Source organism: Sylvia atricapilla, chromosome 7 (assembly GCF_009819655.1).
Source record: "Sylvia atricapilla isolate bSylAtr1 chromosome 7, bSylAtr1.pri, whole genome shotgun sequence".
In the NCBI taxonomy this organism is placed as follows: Eukaryota; Metazoa; Chordata; class Aves; order Passeriformes; family Sylviidae; genus Sylvia; species Sylvia atricapilla.
In genome coordinates, this window is record NC_089146.1 from 5,328,709 (window position 1) to 5,349,748 (window position 21,040).

Consider the following 21,040-nt stretch of genomic DNA (forward strand, 5'->3'; position numbering starts at 1 on the left):
GTTTTGATTAACTCAGCAACCTGTCAAAAGAGGTCTTCAGATGGAAGAAAAACAGCACCTCTGTTTACTAATCACATCTCATACTCTGTGGAAGTCAAAATGCAACAATACTTTTAAACAGTTTTTCATTTCATTACTTCAGGTTTCAAACAGTTTTTCATTTCCAACCTGTTGTCTACACAGTCCCATGCCATTGTCCCAGTTTTTAAATACATCTTGTATTTGCCTTTAGACACGTTGTAAAATCACTTAGCTGTGTCACTGCTCAAACAGCTGCCTCCCAGACCGTGATACTTACTTTTAGATTGCACATTCTCAACAGAAAGAAGCCCCAGCTCTGCTCTGACTTTTTCCAAATCCATTTCCAGAGATTTCCGCAGTGCGATCATCTCACTCTGATGTTTTTCACACAGCTCCTCACACACGTTTTTTAAACGTCTATCAGACTCTAATTCCCAGTCTCTTTTGAGAGTCTAAGAGAGTAAGGCATGCAATTATGTTAAAGCAAACATGTTTAGTAAATTAATATTTTTTTTCCTCCATTTATTTGTCCTTTACAATAAACGTGTGGCAGATCTGAGACTTGTACCAGCTCTTGCTTTCTGAAAGGAGCTTTATTTTTTCCTTGTATAAAGAACAGAATTTGTACCTCTAATGCCTGGACATGTGTCTCTTCCATTTCCAATTCTATTTTCTTTCTCTGGTCAACTGTGAAATAAAATACTTATTAATAAATTTACATAAATATTATTAAATGGTAAGTAGAAATATGGATGAAATTAAAATTTTCAACAGCAAATTCAGGACTTAAATGGGCAGGCATAGAAGAGGGTAAGATACTGGGTTCTATCCACACCTGCTGTTATATTGTATCCCACTAGTTCACTTTCATTTTAGAAAACAAGCATTCTAGAACTTACAGCTGCGAAGACAACTCAAAGTAAAGTTCAATTTAGCAAATCTTAAGTCTACAGAGGACACTAAAAAGAAAAATAACCCTAAAGATAGAAATTCAAATGACTATTGATGTCATTTTAACATTTCACTGCACACCACTATGAGCACAGAATCATCTCCAGAAAGACAGAAGGAGGAGCATGCAGCAGCAGCAGATAGTAAACCTCAAATTTCTGCTACAAATGTCTAGGAGAAAGTACTGCAAGATAGATGCCACTATCTGCTCAGTCAGCACTAATACCAACAGATTCTTCCTTTCCAGCTCCTCCCTCAAATCCAGTTTCTTGTTCAGCCCCTTTTTTGATTTGCAGGGACCCTGTAAAGCCCTATCGGCCACCTTCCCACAGCATCAAAGCACTGTTGCCTAGGCTTATTTATTATATTTAAGAGTTTATAATATGCAACCATTATTTCAAGTCTTTCCATGGGAAATGAAAACTTAGAGATGAAACTGGTATTAGGTTACACTGGCAAAAGACACCTTAACAGCATTGATATGAAGAACTGCACCTTGACCTCCTCCTGTTCCCAAATCCCACTGTGCCAGCAGTTCACTGCACTACTGCTGGTAAAAAAATTATTTCCTACTTTAGGTCAAAAAGAAACACCCTTAAATCAATGTTCTCTTTCTCTTAGTGAAGGACAACTAAAGGAATGGTTTTTAAACCTTATTTCAGAGCTCAGAGGGGTGCGATGAGCAGTGAAGAATCTAGCTGGAGCCCTGCAACTAACAGTGTTCCCCATGGACCCATCTGAATATAAGGAAAAACAACTTTACTGTGAGGGTGACAGAGCCCTGTAACAGGCTGCCCAGAGAGGCTGTGGAGCCTTTTCTCCCTGCAGATATTCAAAGATGACTGAGAACAACCCTGTGCAAATTGTTCTGGGGGGAAGCTGTTCTAGCAGGAGTTTGATGATCTCCAGAGAGCCCATCCACCCCAACCAGCCTGTGATTCTGTCAACTTCTTCAGTGAAGTGCTGCAAGATGCACCTTTCCCCAGAAATTGCTCAAGTTCTGCCATACAGATGAGAAATGGTCTGACCTGGAAAAAGGGAAATTTCCCAAACAATGCCAAGAGCATCATCAGCAGACCTTCAGTACAACGAGGTGCAACTGCCTTCTGCCACAATACAATCTTATATGAAGTGCAGCTCAAAGGACACCCAGCTACAGGTTCTCACTGAACCTTTCAGTTCCTTCCTAACACATGAGAGGGTTAAGCCAGGAAGCACTAATACATCTTCTCAGAAAGAGAACAGTGGTGCTGACATAGGACAAGAAAAGCCCTGACAAAACGTAAGAGATAAGAGCACTACTCTTTGCACTGACCAAGATTTTATGAGAACTTGGTCTAAAGCCTCCTGAAAGAAAGTAGTTCAGTTTAGCACTAATTTGCAGATGAAGAACAACTAAACTCAAGTCTGCACAACTTCTTTTTCATATATAAAAGGTGCACTGTTGGACATGGCAGTCCTGCCCATATTAGAGGTAACACCAGCTGTCATTCACAGGCCAGCTCTACACCAAAGAACCTGTGCAGCAAGAAAACACTTATTCCCCAGTTTTAATACCTAGCTCTTGCTGATACTTGGACTTAAGGTCTTCTTTTTCCTTCAGACACTGCTCTTTGATCTTCTCCCACTCCAGCTGGTGGCGGCTTTGCAGAATTGCTACCTCCTGAGCACGTTTGTCATTGAGCATCTCCCGCAGCTCCATGAGGGCAGTCTCCTTCTCTTTCCTCAAGTTGGACTGTGTAAGCTCCAGCTGAGAGGTGTGCATATTGTTTAAGGTCAGGCGTAAAGCTTCCAGTTCAAGGTTGTGCAGTGTCTGCAGTGGAGCAAAAAAGGGTTTCTCCCTCCCCTCCAATGAAATGTGCTCGCTTTTTCACAACCAGTTTCAGTTTTGCCTGTTAAACACATTTAAATTTTGCCTTTCTGTACTTGGAGAGTGTTTCTTTGTGGCAAGGACCATTAGAGGAAGCCTTAAAATAAGCTGCTGTAAAGAGACTTGAATGCTTTCAGTGCAGTGTAAAAAGATTTCCTTACCTGCCTCTTCATTTCCTACAAAATATCCTGTATCTGTCCACTTCCTCACATCAAAGCAGAACACAAGCTCACCCCAGTCTTTCACTGTCTATTGAAAGAATTCCTTATGTTTGCTGTTGATTATAATTTGTTAACAAAGTAAAGTTCTAAATTATATTGGAGACATAGGAATAAAATTCACCACTTCTCAACTCTTAAGTAAACCAATTAGTGTACCAACAGGATGTAATTAGACCTAACACTAGACATATCCTTTACATTTCCACTTTCATTAGTGGAAGTGTTCAAAAACCCAGGAAACATATAGAAGTAAAAGTCAGGTTTTCACACTTCAGCTTAGCAAGAAAGCATTCCTAATTATTAACAACGGGATAATTAAAAAGTGGGATGGGTTCATATCCTTTATAAAATTTACCTGTTAAACTTGCCACGACAAAAAATGACAAAGCTGTTTTTTGTCTCTTAAAATCATCATTTTAAACACTCAGTTTTCTTCAGAATTAACATTAAAATGTAATTGCAGTGAGGATTCTGGAGAACTCCACTAAAAAATCTCTACTACCACCCATCAAGAGAACACTTCCTTTGGTTGCAGCACTGTGTGAAAAAGCACACGTAACACCAAGAAATATTAAGGAGAAGGCTCCTTGATTTCTGTGTATGCTGGAGATCACCAACAGGCAGCTAAGAACTATATTAATCACTTGGTTTCCTGTCTTTTACCTGGGATTGGAGCTGAGCTTCCTCATGCTCTGCTCTGTGTGCAGCTTCCATTTGCTGCTGGAGCTCATCTATAAGGTGCCTCTGCTCTTCCTCCAGCTCAGCACGGAGCTTCTCCATTTCCTGGGAGTGTTTAGCTGCCAGCTCAGAGATTTCCCGCTCGTGCTCTCGCTCATGAACCTGCAGAGAATATTCAGGTGAAAAGCTTTCTTCAAAATATGCTTGTTTAGCCCTAATTATGGAACAAGAATTCTCCCTTCCTCCTGACCCCAAATCAAAAACACCACAGAAAAAACCCAATAAATAGAATTTTGCATCTCTGAAATGTTTACACTTACACGATAATGCAAAATTACTTTATTTTTCCAAAATAAACCAAATTACAGCAGGTACCTTTTTTATTATAGCAATCTCTTCCTTTCTCTTTTCTTCCAACCTCTGTTGTTCTTCCACTTTGTCTTTTATTTCAGCATTTAGTTCTTTTATCTGAAAACAGGCATGGAAACATTTGCAATGGCTACCTTAAAGCATTCCAAAATCCCACGACTCTTGCAGTTTTTATCAGGGTTTCCTACCTCTCTCTCGTGTGCCAAACTCACTTCAGTTAATTCAGCAAGATGCCGAGTCTCCATCTTATCCATTTCCTCTTTGTAATGCTTCTCCATCTCGGACTGAGCCTCCTGGGCAGCCTGACAGGACTCCTGCAAGCGAGCCTCAAGCTCCAAATGAGCCTTTTTCAACTGGGCAATTTCTTCGGTCAACTGGCTTTTTTCCTCGCTGTATTCAGTAGTCTTTTCCTTTATTTCAGCAGTAAGCTTATTAATTTCTTGGTTGCTGTGGTTTAACCTGTCCTCATAGCTCAGTCTTTCACACTCCTGTATTTCTTTGATGTTCTCCATTTCAGCATTAAGCTCATGGATGTTTTTCTCCAGGTCCTCAATGATGCTAGCATTCTCTGCTAGTGCTTTTTCTGCTTTCACTAAATCCTCCTCCACCTTGGATAATCTCTCTCTTAAGGCTGTATTTTCCTTCAACAAAAGCACTAAATTTTGTTCTTTACTATTGATTTCATCCTTGAGCAACTCCTGTTCTTTCAGCAATGTCTCTTCAGATATGGTTTTCTGACTGAACAGCTCTGTTATTCTCTGGTTTTCAGCCTTCAGAGCACTAAGCTGGCTTTGCAAAGCTGCCAACTGATGGCCAAAAAGAGCCTGCACTTCACTTGTCACAGAATCAGAACCTGTTTTCTGCTCCTGAACATCTCTCACTAACTGCTCCTGAGCTCGCAGCTGCGTCATCAACATGCCTCTCCCCTCCTGGAGGTCTTCCACCATTTCTAGCCAGGTAGAGGGGTTTGACAACTGAGTTAGAGATGGCTGGCCTCCATCCTCACCCTGCTGCTTGACTAGAAGTATGAGTTTATTTTCAAGTTCTTTTTCACAACAGATCTCTGCTCCATGTTCTTTCTCCAGTTCCACATGCATGTGAGAAAGCTCAGACATGGCTTTTTCCCAATTTTGAACAGGGTCTTGGGTGTCCTGATAAGGCATTTCCAAGGCTGACTCCTGAGCTGCACTCACTTGTTCAGCTGGCTTCAGATGTCTCTCTGCTAAACCCACCACCTCATCATCCTCTATATCACCGTGGTCTCCCATTCTGTTTTGCTGCAGGGAGCCATCTGATATATCTGAAACAAAGGCCTCTGCTCTCACCTCTGCCTTTTCAAACATGTCTTGAGCCAAGCCACTAAGACATGTCCCCTCATCAAGGCTGGAGTTTAATGGAGGAGATACAAAATCCCTGCTGGGCTCTAGAAGCACACTGCTGTCCAAGCCATACATACTGCATGTGCCCTCTTCAATGGTATGGCCCTCCGAAGAGCTGGACACACAGGAGTCTTCTGGAGTTTCTGTGGAAATGAGGTATTTAGCCAATATACCTTCATCACCACTGAAAAGCCCTAGTTCTGACAAGGGCTCTCCAGACAGGTTCTCCTCTTCAAAATTTGCATTGTCCTTCCTGATCTCTAAATTCTTTTTTTCTTCTAGTTGATCCCTTGAGGAGTCATGCTGGAACTCCAGTTCTCCATGCACTGGCTCATCTCTACCTTCTGAGTGGTGTGCTCTGCCCCACATCTCCTCAAGACCCTGCAGCTGAGAGATCCCAGATAAAATCTGGTTTTCCCTCAACTCCAATAATTTTTTATTTGAGACAATCTCTCCATCACACTTTTGCCTTACATCTATACTTTTTCCAGCCTCGTGAAGCTGCTTTTCATTTAATTTCTGGATGTAGGAATTCAGTTTCTGAATCTCTTCATTCAAGGACTGTTTTTCTTTTTTATATTGCTGGGCTTCCTTCACTTGCTCTTCTGCATAAGAAAGTTGATACTTAAGGCCATCAATTAAATCCTTGTATTTAGTTTCTATTTCAGATTTTTCCCTCTGAAAGTCGTCCCATTGGTTTTCAAGTTTCTTCCTCAAATTCTCTTTACTAATTTCAGATTCTTGAAGCCTTATATTTAAGTCAATTATTATGCCATTCAAATTCTGAATGTGTTCTTCAGAATTCAAAGCACAGAGTTCTTTTTTTAACTGTTCAAGTTCATTTTTATATTTTAAAATAATTTCTTCTTCATAGACCTGCTTGGCTTCTGCAATCTCCCTCCTATGACACTTTTCCAGCTCATTCCTCAAGTTATCCAACTGTCTGCAAATATCCTTCTCATGGGTGATTTTCAGTTCTTCGATACACTGCTGTTCTTTCACTTTGAATAAAGCAATTTCTTTTTTTAATTCTGTTATTTCTGAGTCCCGGAGAGAAAGTGTATGCTGTAACATAGTCAAGCCAGATCTTTCTGATGTCAGTAGATCTTGAAGACTTTTAATATATTGTTCTTTTTCATCTATGCTTTTGTGTAGCTCTTGCATTGTATCTTTCATATCTTCTTCCATTTGGGCAAGCAGATTTTCTTTATCTTTGGTATTCTTAAAAATAAAACATCAAATATAAAAAAATGCCATGATTTCATTTCCTTAAACTTTGTGTTTTTAATTTGCATTCAAAAATAACAATGTTTAAGGTTTGTATTTATGGCACTACTGTATTTATGGCACTCCTTTTACTATTCTTAAAGGAATGCAAGCTGTTTCATCAATGTATATTAGCCACCACAATCCCTATACATTTATTTCTATATAAAAATACGTATTTCATGAATATGTCACTATAGCAAATTCAAGTTATCACCAAATTTGAAATAAATTTATTATTATTAAAAAAAAAATGTTGTTACCTTTTGGGAAGACTCCAGCTGAACTTCCAGGTCACGTGCTTTCTCCCGCAGTATCTCCAAGTGTGCATTTTGCTCTCTGAGACAATGTTGAAACAAGGACATTTGCTGCTGCTGGGCTTCCAACCCTTCGTCTTTCCTGAGATTTTTACTCCTCAGTATCTCAGTAACCTGGACACATAAAAGGCACCCACAGTCAGGAGAAAGTTTATACCCAAACAACTCATACACAAGACTCACTGTAAGCAAGTGTATTTACAGATTTACCCTCAATCTTGCATTCTCAAGGAATAAAAATCATCCTAAAAAGGCAGACAACACTTACCATGTTTTAGATACTATTACTTACTGAAAAGATGCAAATGTTAGATCATTCATCCCTATGGTGAATTTTCTAACATTACGAAAATGTTAAATAAATCCAGCACAATGAACCATACTGAATTCCTCCAATATGAAGCAGAACTCCCAATGGACTGGACTTGCCATTAAGAGGACAATGAACCAAACCAGTTTTCTCTACAAAGAATTTACAGCTTGTTACTACAGATTCGGTTTTTTCCTCCCCACGTTCCTTCAAATGAAAACATTTCCCCCATTGGGGTAACAAAGTATGCTTTATTTAACATATTTTTCTCAATATGTAGCTAAAACCAAAAAAAAGAATATGTAAGTTAGTGTTAGTGCTTTCATCTGTTATCAAAGTTGACATCCTTCCACAACGTGCATCATCTCACTGGACTTATTTAAAATATGCCTGAAATGTTATTTAGAGGCTTGAGCCTTGTCTTTCAATGGCTGATGGTGCAAATGCCAAACACCTGTTGAGCAGCCTTGACTTCCTGCTGTTGCAACCAGAATTGTAGATAGAAAGGAGTATTTTTTGTTATTTTACAAAATTTCATTTAGCAGAAAGTTTATTTTTCAGGGCATAAACAACTCTTTTAAGGTAATTCTTGGACTAAAAAGTCTCAGTTTTTATTTGTACAATTTCTAAATGCCTTTCCCTTCCTATCCAGACCTTTAAGATATGTAACCCCATGAAGGACAATTCTTATCCTGCAAACCTGAGACAGTTACTACACAGAAACATTTCTCTTTGGTGTATACTACAAGGCTCCAAGGACAACAACTACATAGGTTGAGAGAGAATAGCCACTTATTCACTTATTATAGAACACTGAGCACCACCAAGAAAGAATAAAACATTTTAAAAAATAGATATTAAAGGAGAGGAAGGCTGCAGTTTATCTCATTATCCAGGGATTAGATCCATGATCAACCTGTTGCAATGAAGCAGGTTCCTACGTGTCATAGAGGCTGCTTGAACCGTGTTATTTTGAATTTCTTCATTTGAGCCAAGTCACATTACCTCAGCACAGCAGGTTTCTGTCTAACAGCTGAGACGTTCCAGTTGCCCAAGCAGAAACTCACATATTTCTCTGGCAAAGGACAAATGATCACATGCAAACTCAAACTATACAGCAACAGTTGTGTAAAGGCTACAAACCACTTGTGGCAGGACATTCCCCTACCACAGAAGGGCTTATCTGCTCTGCCTATCAGCTGGTGCAATAGCTCAAGGCATCTTCCCCCTCACAAGAATTTGCTAATTGGTGAAATAGCTCAGGCTGGACATCTGTCTGGTAGTGAGATATTTCTGGGCCCATGGAGGTGGCATTCCCAGCTGACAATAAACATCTTGCCTTGAGAGAGAGGCTGAAGGAAGATAAGCTTTAATTTCTGACTGACAGACATTTAACTTTACAAACTATAAAAGCTACACCAAATTTTCCCAAGGCCAGAAGTCTTCTGCACATTCCATGGAAATGTGTGTGGCTCTTCCCCAAAGTCGGGATGTCACTTCGTGGTTACTCTCTCGGGGGTTGAGTGAAAGGAATCTGTGTACCTCATCATCAGTTCAGTGCAAGTTAGACTGACTCCTAATGTATGTTATTTCTTTGCCAGCTATAAGATAGGTACCTTTATGTTCTGCACTGTAATCTACTAGTAGTTCTTTGTTCTAAAGTGTATAGTAAAGAACTCTGTTTAAGGTCATTTGTCTGTTAATCTTCTGCCTATTCAGTAAATAACTCATTTTATCATAGACCTGATCTGCAACTCTTAAGAACTTGCAAGCCAGAGCAGTTTAGGTGTGCCCCACCTGAATTCAAGCTGCTGCCAAAAATCTGAACCTAAGGCAGGGCTGGTCTAACACTTTCACTCGATCCATAACACCACTAACAACACTGTGTGAAATTCCCTAACGAGGGCTTCAGTGATGAACAGAGAAGTGCAATGACCTTCAAAACATTATTATGCAAGCAAGTGGAAAATATTCCCAGGACTTCTCCACAGTAACCAGGAAAAAACTCTGCCTCGCCCTGAAATTCTTTTCACTGCTGTGCTACAAACTGAACTATGAAGATCTACACCATGAACTCAGTGTCTTTACATTCAAAGTCTGAAGTTCTTCTTGCAGTCTCTGTAACGACACCCAAGTTGGAGCAGAGGCACACCTGATGTAACTGGAGCTGTAAATCATGGATCTGACCAGCCACATGTGAGGCCTCTTCCTGTAGTTCATCTCTGTCTTTCTTGGCCTGCTGAAGGCAGGTTGTTAACTTCCTGATGATTTCATTCTGCTCTTGAACTGTCATTTCCTACAGGGGTCAAAAGAAAAGAACTCTTAACAATAAAATATTCTTAACATATTTGGAACCAAGTAAGTTTTCTTGAAGCAAAGCCATTACAGAGTCTGTAGTGACAGGTCAGATTTAACCAAACTGCACCAGAGTAGTCTTTGTGTCCAAAGACGATGGAAGGCATGATGGAAGAAGAATCTTAAACTGATCTCAGAGATGACAAACCTAATCAAAAGTAATTTTAAAAAACAAATTATGGGATACCAGCAATGAAATTGGTATTTTTACTTGCAAATTTGTAGCTCTTATGGATGCAAAAAGCAATCAAGTTTTCAAAAAGGATATAATGAATATTTAGTACCCCCTAAATTGTTTCCTATCTACCAGCAATTCCCTTCTGTCACATGAGAAGAAGCTAATGAGATAGGATACATTAATCTCATTCTATGTTAATCACATTTATCTTCTCAATTTATTCCTCACCAACCGGAAATGTCTTTGTTTCCTCAATCCTGGAATGAGAAAAAGAACATATAAAGGGGAAAGTAACTAGTCTTGGAAAGCACCTGGTAATAATTTGCCTTTACATAGAACTGCTAGAGAAAGGGAATTCAAAATACTATTTTTTTAATACTCTGGAAGAGGATGCTGCCTTTTGCACTACATGTTAGCAAGTTGAAATACTTGTCATTAAAACACCATAGGGTTTTGAGTCTTGAGGCCTAAATATTTTTGAGGATTAAAATAAGGTATCATCCCATTACCCAAGTCTGTGAAACATACCTGAAGCTGCATAGAATCATTGTGCTGGGTGAGTTGGTCCTGCAGCTCATCCATCTGCTCAGTGAGTCTTTCCACTGCCTCCTGTTTCTCCAGCAGCCTGCTCTCCAGCTCAGCTATCCTTGCCTGACACATCTGAGCATCAGCCTGGCTGTATTCTGCAGCAGGATTTATCCTATCTTTCTTCATAAAAGAAACAGAAATGCCTGTATTCACTAAAAATAGCATTTCTGGTTTGTAGTTAGTCTGATAACAAATTCAGCTTCAAGATTAAGTCCAGGGTAAATTCTACTTTAAAAGTAATTCAATGCTGGGACTCTGTATCTAATAGAACCATTGCACACATAAAGTCTTTAATGCTTAAAAATTTCAAATTAAGAATTATCAGAGATAATATATTCCCATGATAGTTTAAAGCACAAAAGTAAAGAGCCTTGTGATTCTATAGCACCAAATGGTGGCAACATGTAATTTTGGAATGTATTGAGATTTAAATACCCCCAGTTGTGAGGAAGGAAGCTTTCTTACAATTTAAACAAAGCTTTTACATCCACCTGACTGAAGAGCAGTCCACGCAAAGGAGAGACAACAATATAAAGCTCTTCAACTAAATTTCTGAGGTTTCTTAGGAGCAGCATTGTTACAATGATCATGGAGGATACAGTATCTTCTATTTGGAATACAAGATAGCTTGTATTTATTTGGAGTACATTTTGCTTGTATTGTAAGAAACAATGAAAAATGAACTCGTGTATCAACTGGAAACATAAAAACCACTCCAATTTCTCTGGGCAAAGCCTGCGATTTTATAAAACCCAATTTTCTTAGCAACCAATTTTCAGAGCCAGTACATGTACATACAGAGAAATGCCTGCTTTATACCATAAAATAGTGAAATCACATCAGTTTTATCATCTTTGATAACAATGTTCAATTAATCATTTTAACAACTAATTATCACAGTCCTCTTTCAGCATCTTTTCCAAAAGATACATCCTTTCACACTTACTTCAATTGCATGACCATCCAGTGGCTCCCAGCTAGATGAATCAATGTTGCCCTGGTAAATAAACAAATAAAACAAACACTAAATCACAGCTATTTTAAATAAAAATAAAGTAAACCAGAATTACTTTGGAAACACCTTACGCATGAGCCAGAAAGGTCTGTGTTGTGAAAGACTGACTTTATGCTAAATCCAGGTAGTTTTTCATGGTGAAATGAAGTAAACTGAAAAACAAACAAACCAAAGTATTATAATGTCTACTTAAATTGAGGAATAAGCCTCAACACTGATTCAATGCTTGATCCTCTGCTGTGTTAATGGCAAATATCTGAGCAATCTTTAATTTACTACTAAAAATTAGTAACTGACATGAGATTACTTAACAAACATGCTAAAACCATTCAGGTAATCACAAAAGCAACAGCTTTTTCTGACACGCAGATTTAACACAGCTTGACACCTTGCAAGAGGTTCCCCCTCATTAAATTCACAAGACCAAGATGACTACTGCATTATTTGGAAAAGGCAGTCCACAGCTCTCCCTGCATTTTAAGTGTGCTTGAAGGAGTTCCCAAGGATTACTGTCTCCCTGGAGGTACCCTCTCCAGGTAACCTAGAATTCCAGCTGCTTTACAAACCAGCTATTTTGAAAAAAGCTGCTTAGCAGCAGTAAATGATTTTTTGTTTGTTGTTGTTTTGTTTTGTTTAATTTAAGCCCACAAGGACACTGCTATGACTTATGACAAAACACTGTTTTTCCTCAGTGCAGACACTAGTGTGTAGCTTCATAAAAGCCTTGCAATGCTAACATGACGTTGAATGAAGATACCCTGAAAGCATCAGTGATAAACCCTCACAACAGAAAGCAGGACAACACACCCAAATTTTATTCCCCATCACTGCAGGCTTGCAAACACATTAGTCTGATGCTATTGTGGTATGTTGTGAAAACACACCAACATCTGGAGAGATGCTTTTGGTGCAGAAGGCACCAGCTCCCCAAAATTCTTGCCACAAAGACCATTACTGCCTTTGGAGTGTCACCAGTACATACATACTGAAATACATCAGACACAAGCAGAGTTACTCCTTAAACAAATCTGTGGAAATAACATCTATGCTGGCTTTAGAATGGCTACTAAGAGCTTGCTGGAATAAATTATAGTTTTTCAGAAAACATTAGGCATATTTGAGCCAGCCAAGTGATACAAAACCAACTTAATTCCGTAAATTAGAAGGTCATGGCAGTTTTTAATCTGTTGATCTCCCAATCCAGATTTGCCACATAACTCTAAGTTATGTGCAAAGATTGGCAGCCACATAACCTTAAGTCTGCCCAAAGAGAAGTCCGTGGCAGTCAAAGGTGAAAGGTCTTAATTTAGGAGGCCAACAGCTCCCTGGCAATAACAACTGCCTAGTGCACACCATGGAGAAGTCTTCCTCAGTAAATGAGATGACTTTGTTAGAGAGTGACCTATTACAAGTGAAAATAACACCAGTTCACTTACCTCCCAAGGGCAGCTAGTGGCCAATGGCAGCGAGCTCACGCCCTAATGAGTAAAACAACCGCCTGGAACACTTGTCACCTGCAGATAGGAGTGGAGCAAAGGCAAGAAACACTCCAATTTACCTGTGCTTCTCTCGTTGCCTCTGGCAGGTTGGTGTCTTCAGCCTGACCCTCTGTGTCCTTCCCAGCACCCCTGGGTGCTACTGGGTGCTCTTCCTTCGGAAGGTCATGCGTGTGGACAGCCGAGCCCTTCCTCTTCGTCGCCTTTTTCTGCGACTGCGCGACGTCGCCCTTTGCTTTTCGCTGTCTGAAGTGAGCAAACTGTTCAGGAAAGATTGCAAGAGGTACAGGGAGAGGTAAGCAAGGAAAAAGTAGCAGGACCACAAGATTAACACAGTCATGGGTGACAGAGCTCCTGTCTTGATACAATATATACATCTGCAGAAAAAACCTGCTTTATCTGCCTACTTTGCACACATTCACAAAGTACTGGGTAAACTGTGCCATTAAGCCACAAATCCCACACCAGCATTAAATGTGGCTCATTTCCACACAAGAATCAAAGTTGTACCCAGCGAAACTTTGTGTGTCAATGATAATCCAGAATCACAGCGAGACAAATTAGTAAAGGAACGAGTTGTCACTACACTAGAAGCATCAGGCAAAAATAAGAATTGAGCAGTCTTTCTGCAAGACCAGCAAAACCAAGAACCCCCTTGTCATGGTGCCAGAACCAGCACACCCCTACAAATACATCTAAACAGGTCTTAGCCAGCGTAAGCTTTGAGATGAGGATTCACTTCCGTTAATTTTAATGCTCCTTCCCCGTGCCACCCCCTTAAGAGAACACAGCAAAACTTCTTCGCCAGAAAGCAGCCTCCAGTACATAAATAGAAAATCAATTAAGCCAGGTCATTTTAATTTCTTCTGTTGAAGAATCAGATGCTCTACTTTATCAGGCTATCACAGCTCTATGAAGCCCCAGAGACGTGTAAAGAATGTCACTGACAATTTATTACCCAACTCTCCCTTAACACCCTAAACAGCTTAAAAAGGATTATTGTTATTTTCAACTCCAGCATTGTGTTTAGGTAGCATTTCCAAGAAACATCTTCCCCAGAGCAAAAATCCAGACATCCTTCTCATAAGGCAAAAGACTTCTTCAAGGTTAAAACCACACATTACCAAGTGCAGTGTTACATCCTTCTGACGAGACAAAACAGATAGTTAACTCATGACTGGATTTAAATATCACTGCCAAGTTCTACCTGCAATACATTTGGAAATCCACTGCTTGACAGCTTGGTTTTCCTGTCAAACAGCCATCTTGCAGAAAACTCATGTCTCATTCTTCTCATACAGTTTGTGAAAAGATCTAGTTCAGGCCCCTCTCCTTACAGGAACCTCTACTTGACAGCTTAGCTACTCAACAGGTGCACAGTTACACATCTGCTACACCCAGCAGCCTGTTCAAAAGGCACATTTGCAGAAAGGCATCCATTTCTTATCAACTGATAAAATTCTTATGTACAAAAAACTTATTTTTAAGATTACCTTCTGTAATTTCTACAGTTAGTAACACTGAAATGCAGATTAAATGAAGATTGCCAGACTTGTGCCTTTCATAATAAGCAGAATGAACAGACCAAAAAGCTGCAGTGAGACACAAATACTATCCTCTGAAACCAGGTGTCAACTCCAGCACTTGCTGATGGCAATGTATGTCAAAAATAGCTACAGCACTAATTAACCTCATAACATGGGGAAATGGGGCAGGAGGAAACCTGCAGAAAAATGGAGAGCAGAGGAAACTGCTGAAGCAGGGAAAAAGGGAAAACAGGAGTAAAACAAGCAGAAAAGATGAAAGGCAGAGAGAGTGGGCATTACAGAGAGCTGTTACTGATCCATGAAGGGAGACCAAGTATCCCACATGAAAATACCAAGACTTGGCATCAATGAACACCTAAACAGCATACATTTTTAAATGCACAGGTCAAAGAAAACAAAACTTCTTTTATCCCACTCACATGCAACTAAACATATAAAATCATGATACATACCACGCAAAAGTATCTAACTCCACCAAAATTTATGGAACTATTTGACTTGGAGTGGCTGGAGTCAAACATTCTCCACATTCAAGGCAAAAGTTCTATTTAGAGCAATACCACGTTTCCAAAGCCTTCCATCAGCCACATAAAGTTAAGTGTCACTGTAAGAGAATCTCAAATTCACAGCCAGCCATCCAACACAAAGTAGTGAGTGTGAATGTGAAGATAGCGGGACACAAGTGCCTCTGCCTCTTCACAGTGAGATCCCATCCTGCCCGTTTTGAATGATTCAACCCTCCTTTTGCTTCCTAGCAGCACATGCAAAGGTGAAAGCTTCACTTTTAGCCAAGGTGTAGCATTGGCACAGGAGCCCTGAGAGCACTGTCCTCCACAGCATCCCAAGCAGCTGAGGTAGCAAAATAACACCTTTCCACAGGTACCAATGCACTGCAACTTCATTTCACCAGGAGCAGGCAGTTAAAAGTTGATGTATCACTTGATGTGCTTCAGAAATTAGTACCAAAACCAACAAGAAAATAGGACAGAGCAGAAAACCACATCAGCACCGAACAGAAACAGATTGTTCAAATAAACATTAGTCGGGCCCTTGGATACAGCAAACATCAAACAAAAAGTGCTCTTAGACGAAACCAATAAATATTTTCTAGACCTTCCTCAAAACAGTGGGGTGAGAAAACCTGAACTCATTTTTCAGGTCCTAACTGTAAAATGGAGGTGGAGCAAAACTTCCCACGCCCGAGGAAGTTTCAGCACAGAGAGCTCTGTGACTAGAGGCACAGGTGGCCAACCTGCAGACTAACTGCTGCGAGGTTGAAAACAAACCAAGAGAGAAAAAGCAGCACTGAATAGTTAGGCTTGTTCTGTTTCTCAGTTACTACCCTGGCTATCAGTAATGCATTTGTCAGAAACAGGAGTCTGAGGTACCTGATACAGTCAGTACTTAGCTGCCAGTTACAATCTCCAATAAATACACTTGACATTATCATTATTATTAGGTGATAACTTAAATGCATCTCAATAATGGAATTTTTATTCCTATATGAAAAAGAATAATGCAGGGGCTGGTTTGAAAAGGAAAACATTTAGATCATATTTCTCTGCCAAGGCATTGCTTAGCAGACTAAAACCTAAGGATACTAAAGATAAAATAATTGGCTTTCTGGAGGGTGGAGGTGAGGCAAAAAGCCCTCAGGAGTTGACACCTCCAAACTGAAGCAGATCAAACTGCAGTTGCATCACTGCAGAGGTTGCTACAACAGAGGCCTCTCATTAACAAAGCAACCTCCCTCCTGGCCCCTGCTGCCAGGAGTGCCTGTGCAGGGATGTGGAGATGGTTCAAAAAGCTGATCTGATGGACACTGAACACCTCTGCGCCAGATGGGATCACCTTAAGCTGCTCCAGGCTGCAGCACAGGAAGGAGAACCTGTACTTGCTCATGGCTCTTCCTCCCTTTCAAAACTGTGCTGTATCCGTGAGGAAGGGAGCACAAAGAAAACTAGAAAAAAGAAAAGCAGAAGAATAAAAAAGGGGAAACGTCACCTGGGTGCTTTTTGGAAGCTGTCTGGTGCCCACAATCTGCCAGCCAAGGAACTGATCTCTGTGACATTTTCATCGGCAGAGGAATCATTGCATCTACCTCTGCCTCTAAAACTCTTGCTCTCATCCTATGACACCATGCAGCAGCAACATGGATGGGGCCACTAATGATGGGGTTTTTTAAATTGGAAGAGAGAGATTTAGCACACAGTATAAAAAATAGTAAATACAGCACTGGTTCTGCAGGGATAACTTGAAACATAAAAGCCCCTGCTTTTTTTTTTTTTTTTTTTTTTTTTTTTATGGCAAACAACTGTTTTCCAACAGGTAGGAGCTACTAACTTATTCAAGCTAAGTCTGTCATGTTTTTCTAATCATAAACAGGTCCTGCACCTGGAATTAACTTCTGTGAACAGAAATGTTAACACAGAAATGTCATGCCACACTAGGGGAACCTTTTAACCTAAGAACTCCTGCTCTCAGAGTTCTCTCTCTTGAGCTAACGAACCAGCTCAAAACCCAGCAGAAATGCTGAATTAAAATGAAAGCAACCAGGCGTTTCCAACCAGCTCCTTGAACATCATTACCAAAATGAAGCCAAAATTTTATCTAATGGGGTTAGCACACAACCAGCGTTAAACGCATGGTTTCAGGCAACCAATACTCGGAAAATGTTATCTTTGTATCTCAGCCTCATCCTGTGAGCTCTACACAGGTCCCTAAACTACAGGCAAGTGAAGACACCTAAATGTTCAAAGCTTATGAAGTGTTTGCTACTGGCGTGAGTAGAAACCAACAAAGAGAGCCCAGCTCTCTGCTAACCCACCTGCGGACACACAGGCAAAGCGAATGAGGCAGCTGAGTAATAAAACAACACCTGCTCTCCGGGATCCTCAACTGGGAATGCGCTATTCCCACAGACACCGAATCCTAGACAAAAAAGGGAGCGCTGGGAAGGAAAAAATCCAACCAACGAAAACGGAGCCTGAGGGACGGTATATGCGCTGCTGTCAGCTGCTCTGTGTTCACCCGAGGTAATGTTTCCATGCTTGTGCAGCGGGATGGGAGCCTCGCAGGCAGAATCACCGCCGGGCACGACTTTTCCTGCGGTGCCAGGGCAGCCCCACCGGGTTCCGGGGACAGCCCCGGCTCCGCCGCCGCCCGCACCCAACTCCGAGTGCGGCACGGAGCCCGCGACGAGGGGAGAGACCCGGGGCGGGCTGAGGCGAAGCCGCCCCCCGGCCTGCCAGCCGTCTAAGCGCACCGAGAGCGGGGCGGGCGCAGCCTCCGCCTAGCCGGGCGCCCTTCCCCTCACCTTAGCCCTGCCGGCCTCCAGCTTGCGGCTTCGCGCCTCATCCGGCGCCTCCATGAGGCGGCCGGGGCGGTCTCTGCCCCCCGCGCCGTCAGGGCGGCGATAGCGAAACCCCCGTCATGGCCGCCCCGGGCCTCTCCCCGCCCGCCGCCGCGCCGGCCACACCGCGCGGGGCGGAGCTCTGCGCTCATTGGCCAGAGCTCCTGACACACCGCGGCCGCCGGCCAATGGCGACAGCTTCCCTCGGCCGGGCTCCGCCCACTCCCGCTAAATGGCTGCTGGGATATCCCGGGCAAGCCGGCGCCAGCCCTCGGCCCCGCCCCCTCCGCGGCAGCCACCAATGGGAGCGCCCGACGCCATTTCGAAAGGGCCGCCGTCCCCGCCCAGCGCGGGAGACAGCCAATAGGGAGCTGGGGCCTCAAGGCAGCCAATGGAGGCGGGGTTAGAGGCAGCCAATGGAGGCGTGGTTAGAGGCAGCCAATAGGGCGCGGGGGAGGCTTGGCGGCTCCCTTCCCGCCTTTTCGCTGATTAATTGATTTGTAGCAAAGAAATAAATGAATGTTCAGTGATTCTAAATTGCGTGATTCTCTTCAGTAATCAGTATGCTGTGTCCTCTATTGCTTATTGATTTCCCGCTCTTCATGCGCATTTGGTCGTCATTCTTTAATCCCTCTATCATCATTTTCTCACACATGGACTTTCCAACTTTCCAGGCCTTAATCTCCTCTGGAGTCCTCTGGTTACTGCAACGTCCTTGAAGTTTAAGTTTAAGATAAACAGTTTAAGATAAGTTTAAGATCTAAGATGTCCAATCTTCAACGCCCTCTTGCTCTGCTTATTGAGGCTACAAAACTGGTGGCTTCTTTGTATTTTGAAGTCATTAAATTATAAAAATACAGGCTTTAGTATGGTGAAAAGGGAAAGAAAGTCCAGGGAAAAAAAGTTAAAAGGGTGCCTTTACACCTTTTAATAGCTATTATTATATTATGTATTGTTTATTTAATATTTATTATTACAATATTTTTATCTATTTATTATATCTATTAGGTGCATATACACCTCATTATATCTGTTGCTCAGAGAAGTGTGCTGGACTGGCAAACATTAAAAAGTCCATCTCCATCTCCATTGGTCTCCAAAACAAATTTAACCCACTGGTTTCTGAGGCACAGTATTTTTTTTGGCTTTCCTCTTCATGAACAATTTTACTCTTCTGAGGAAGAGTGGAAGTTTCAGTGAGTAAACCATGCTCATGTTAGATTTGAGAGGGAAGATGTGGCTAGTTCTGGTCATCTCCTGCTTTGTCAGCTCCTGAGGTGTTTATTTGTTTTTCCTGGTGGTATTGTCATGCTCTCTGATTTCATAGCTGGGACTCTGAGATTGTCCCAAGCCAATACCAAAAGACAAAGTCTGAATTGTGAAATGTCTCAGTGAACAGCCCCAAGGATGAGCCAGCCACAACGTTTCTGGGCAGCCTGTTCCAGGACTTGACAGAGAAGAACTTTTTCCTAATATCCAATCTAAACTTGTTCTCTGTCATTGGGAAGCCATTTCTCCTTGTCCTGCCACTTCAGGACTGTTTACTCCCCTCTAAACATCTTTCTCTCTCCATCTTTCTTGTAGGATCCCTTCAGATACTGCAAGGCCACAGTTAGGTCACCCCAAAGTTTCTCTTTTTCAGGCTGATCAATTCTCTCAGCCTTTCCTCACAGCAGAGTTGCTCCACCCTTCTCATCATCTTGGTTATTATCATAATATCTTTTTAAAAATGTCTTTTAGGACTCATAGAAATTAAGAGTATAAAATGTCAAGATCAATAAAAGGCATCAAAGAAATGCAATATTGGTATGGACCTCATCAAGTTATTTAATCAATTCTTGTATCTGAGGGGTCCTACAGTACTCCTACAATGTCCAACACATTTGGTTTTTTTAATTGTTCATAAACAACTTCTGTGTAAGTTTTTTATTTGATAGCTGCTCCATCATTTCCCTTAGTGGCTAACGAAGATTTCTTTTCCTGTTTTTATCAGGTTTTCTCCTCCTCACTAAGCCAAATAATGTTTTTCGAGACAGAACCCCCCTCACCCCACCCCTTTCTTTCATTGTATCCTCTCATTTATTTAAAAATTGCTGGTCTGTCCTCTTTTCACCATCTCCTTGCTAATTAAACAAAGCCAGTTGTTTAAAGTCTTCCTTAGAACCTACCTTTTGCAAATGCACCCTTTTTATTTTATTTTTTTTCCTGGACTTTCTTTCCCTCTTAAAGCACCATGTCTAAAAATAGGCACAGTGTCGAAACTCTGACTTCAGCGCTGCTAAATAGAGCAGAATAATTATGTCCTGTGAGGTTCATGTAACACACCTGTTATTCCTTTGTAGCATTAAAATTGTCTGGTTTTGCTCTTTTGAATCCTCATCCTCAAGTGTGATCCCTTGTTTGGGATTCAGTGTAGCTGCAGATCCCTTTGAGCAAGATCTTGTGTGTGGCTGGCACATTCCTGGCACCTCATTAATTAGCAGGTTGTAAGATGTCCCAAAAGTAGGGATCACACTGTGACCAAGGCATCCATAAGTGTGAGAAAAGAGAGATCCTTTAGCACGTTTGCTGGAAAGTTTGTTTTTCCTATTTTTTAATTTTTCCCTAGTATTGTATTTCCTCTGGGATACCTGTCACATCGAGAAAAAAATTCTCTTCATGCCCTCTTCAGTAGATTCAGTTGCTAAACTCTGGTGCTGTACTTTTAATGGGATACTTTATACCTGGTTCTTTTTGTCAAACTTTGTTGTACCCCTCTATTCATACTGCAATGAGCACTCTAGAAATTTAACTTTTAGGGGCATCGTACTAAACCAGTTGATGGTAAAAAATAATGAGCTCAGTATTCACCAGCAATCAAAAAGGGTTAGGGTTTTTTTTTCCCCAGAACAGAAGAAAACTAAAGTTATGCAGTTTACAGGTATATTATGCTTTAGGTTAAGATAACTGGGAAACTCCTTGTCAAAGGCTGTTGCAGCTGCTAAGGTGAAGGGGTTCAAGGTGTTAGAGAAAAATTTTGTTGAGGTTTTAAAGTGCAGAAATGGACTCAGGGTTGTTTCCCAGGAGAACTGCTGGCAGCTGAGAGGATTTTCTGTTCTGGTTTGCCACTCCTGTCATTCACCACAGA

The 21,040-nt window shown here is 41.3% G+C and overlaps 1 protein-coding gene across 8 annotated transcripts in view; it reads right to left on the bottom strand.

Annotated features, from left to right (window-relative positions):
* The window catches only part of PCNT (pericentrin), a 70,950-nt gene extending 52,940 nt beyond the window's left edge, over positions 1-18,010 (bottom strand). For 5 of the 8 annotated variants that reach the window (XM_066322484.1, XM_066322483.1, XM_066322485.1 and 2 more), the window contains exons 1-12: positions 17,878-18,010; positions 13,077-13,274; positions 11,450-11,500; positions 10,444-10,623; positions 9,535-9,678; positions 7,019-7,186; positions 4,299-6,710; positions 4,117-4,209; positions 3,727-3,903; positions 2,530-2,785; positions 650-708; positions 299-473 (exon numbers count right to left, since the gene is read on the bottom strand). In XM_066322484.1, the coding sequence (XP_066178581.1) occupies positions 299-473; positions 650-708; positions 2,530-2,785; positions 3,727-3,903; positions 4,117-4,209; positions 4,299-6,710; positions 7,019-7,186; positions 9,535-9,678; positions 10,444-10,623; positions 11,450-11,500; positions 13,077-13,274; positions 17,878-17,931 (3,967 nt within the window). In that variant the 5' untranslated portion in view covers positions 17,932-18,010. Of the gene's footprint in view, positions 1-298; positions 474-649; positions 709-2,529; positions 2,786-3,726; positions 3,904-4,116; positions 4,210-4,298; positions 6,711-7,018; positions 7,187-9,534; positions 9,679-10,443; positions 10,624-11,449; positions 11,501-13,076; positions 13,275-17,877 lie in introns of those variants that run through there. The other 3 variants (XM_066322489.1, XM_066322488.1, XM_066322487.1) reach the window with 2 other exon arrangements.
* Positions 18,011-21,040: the final 3,030 nt, after the last annotated feature.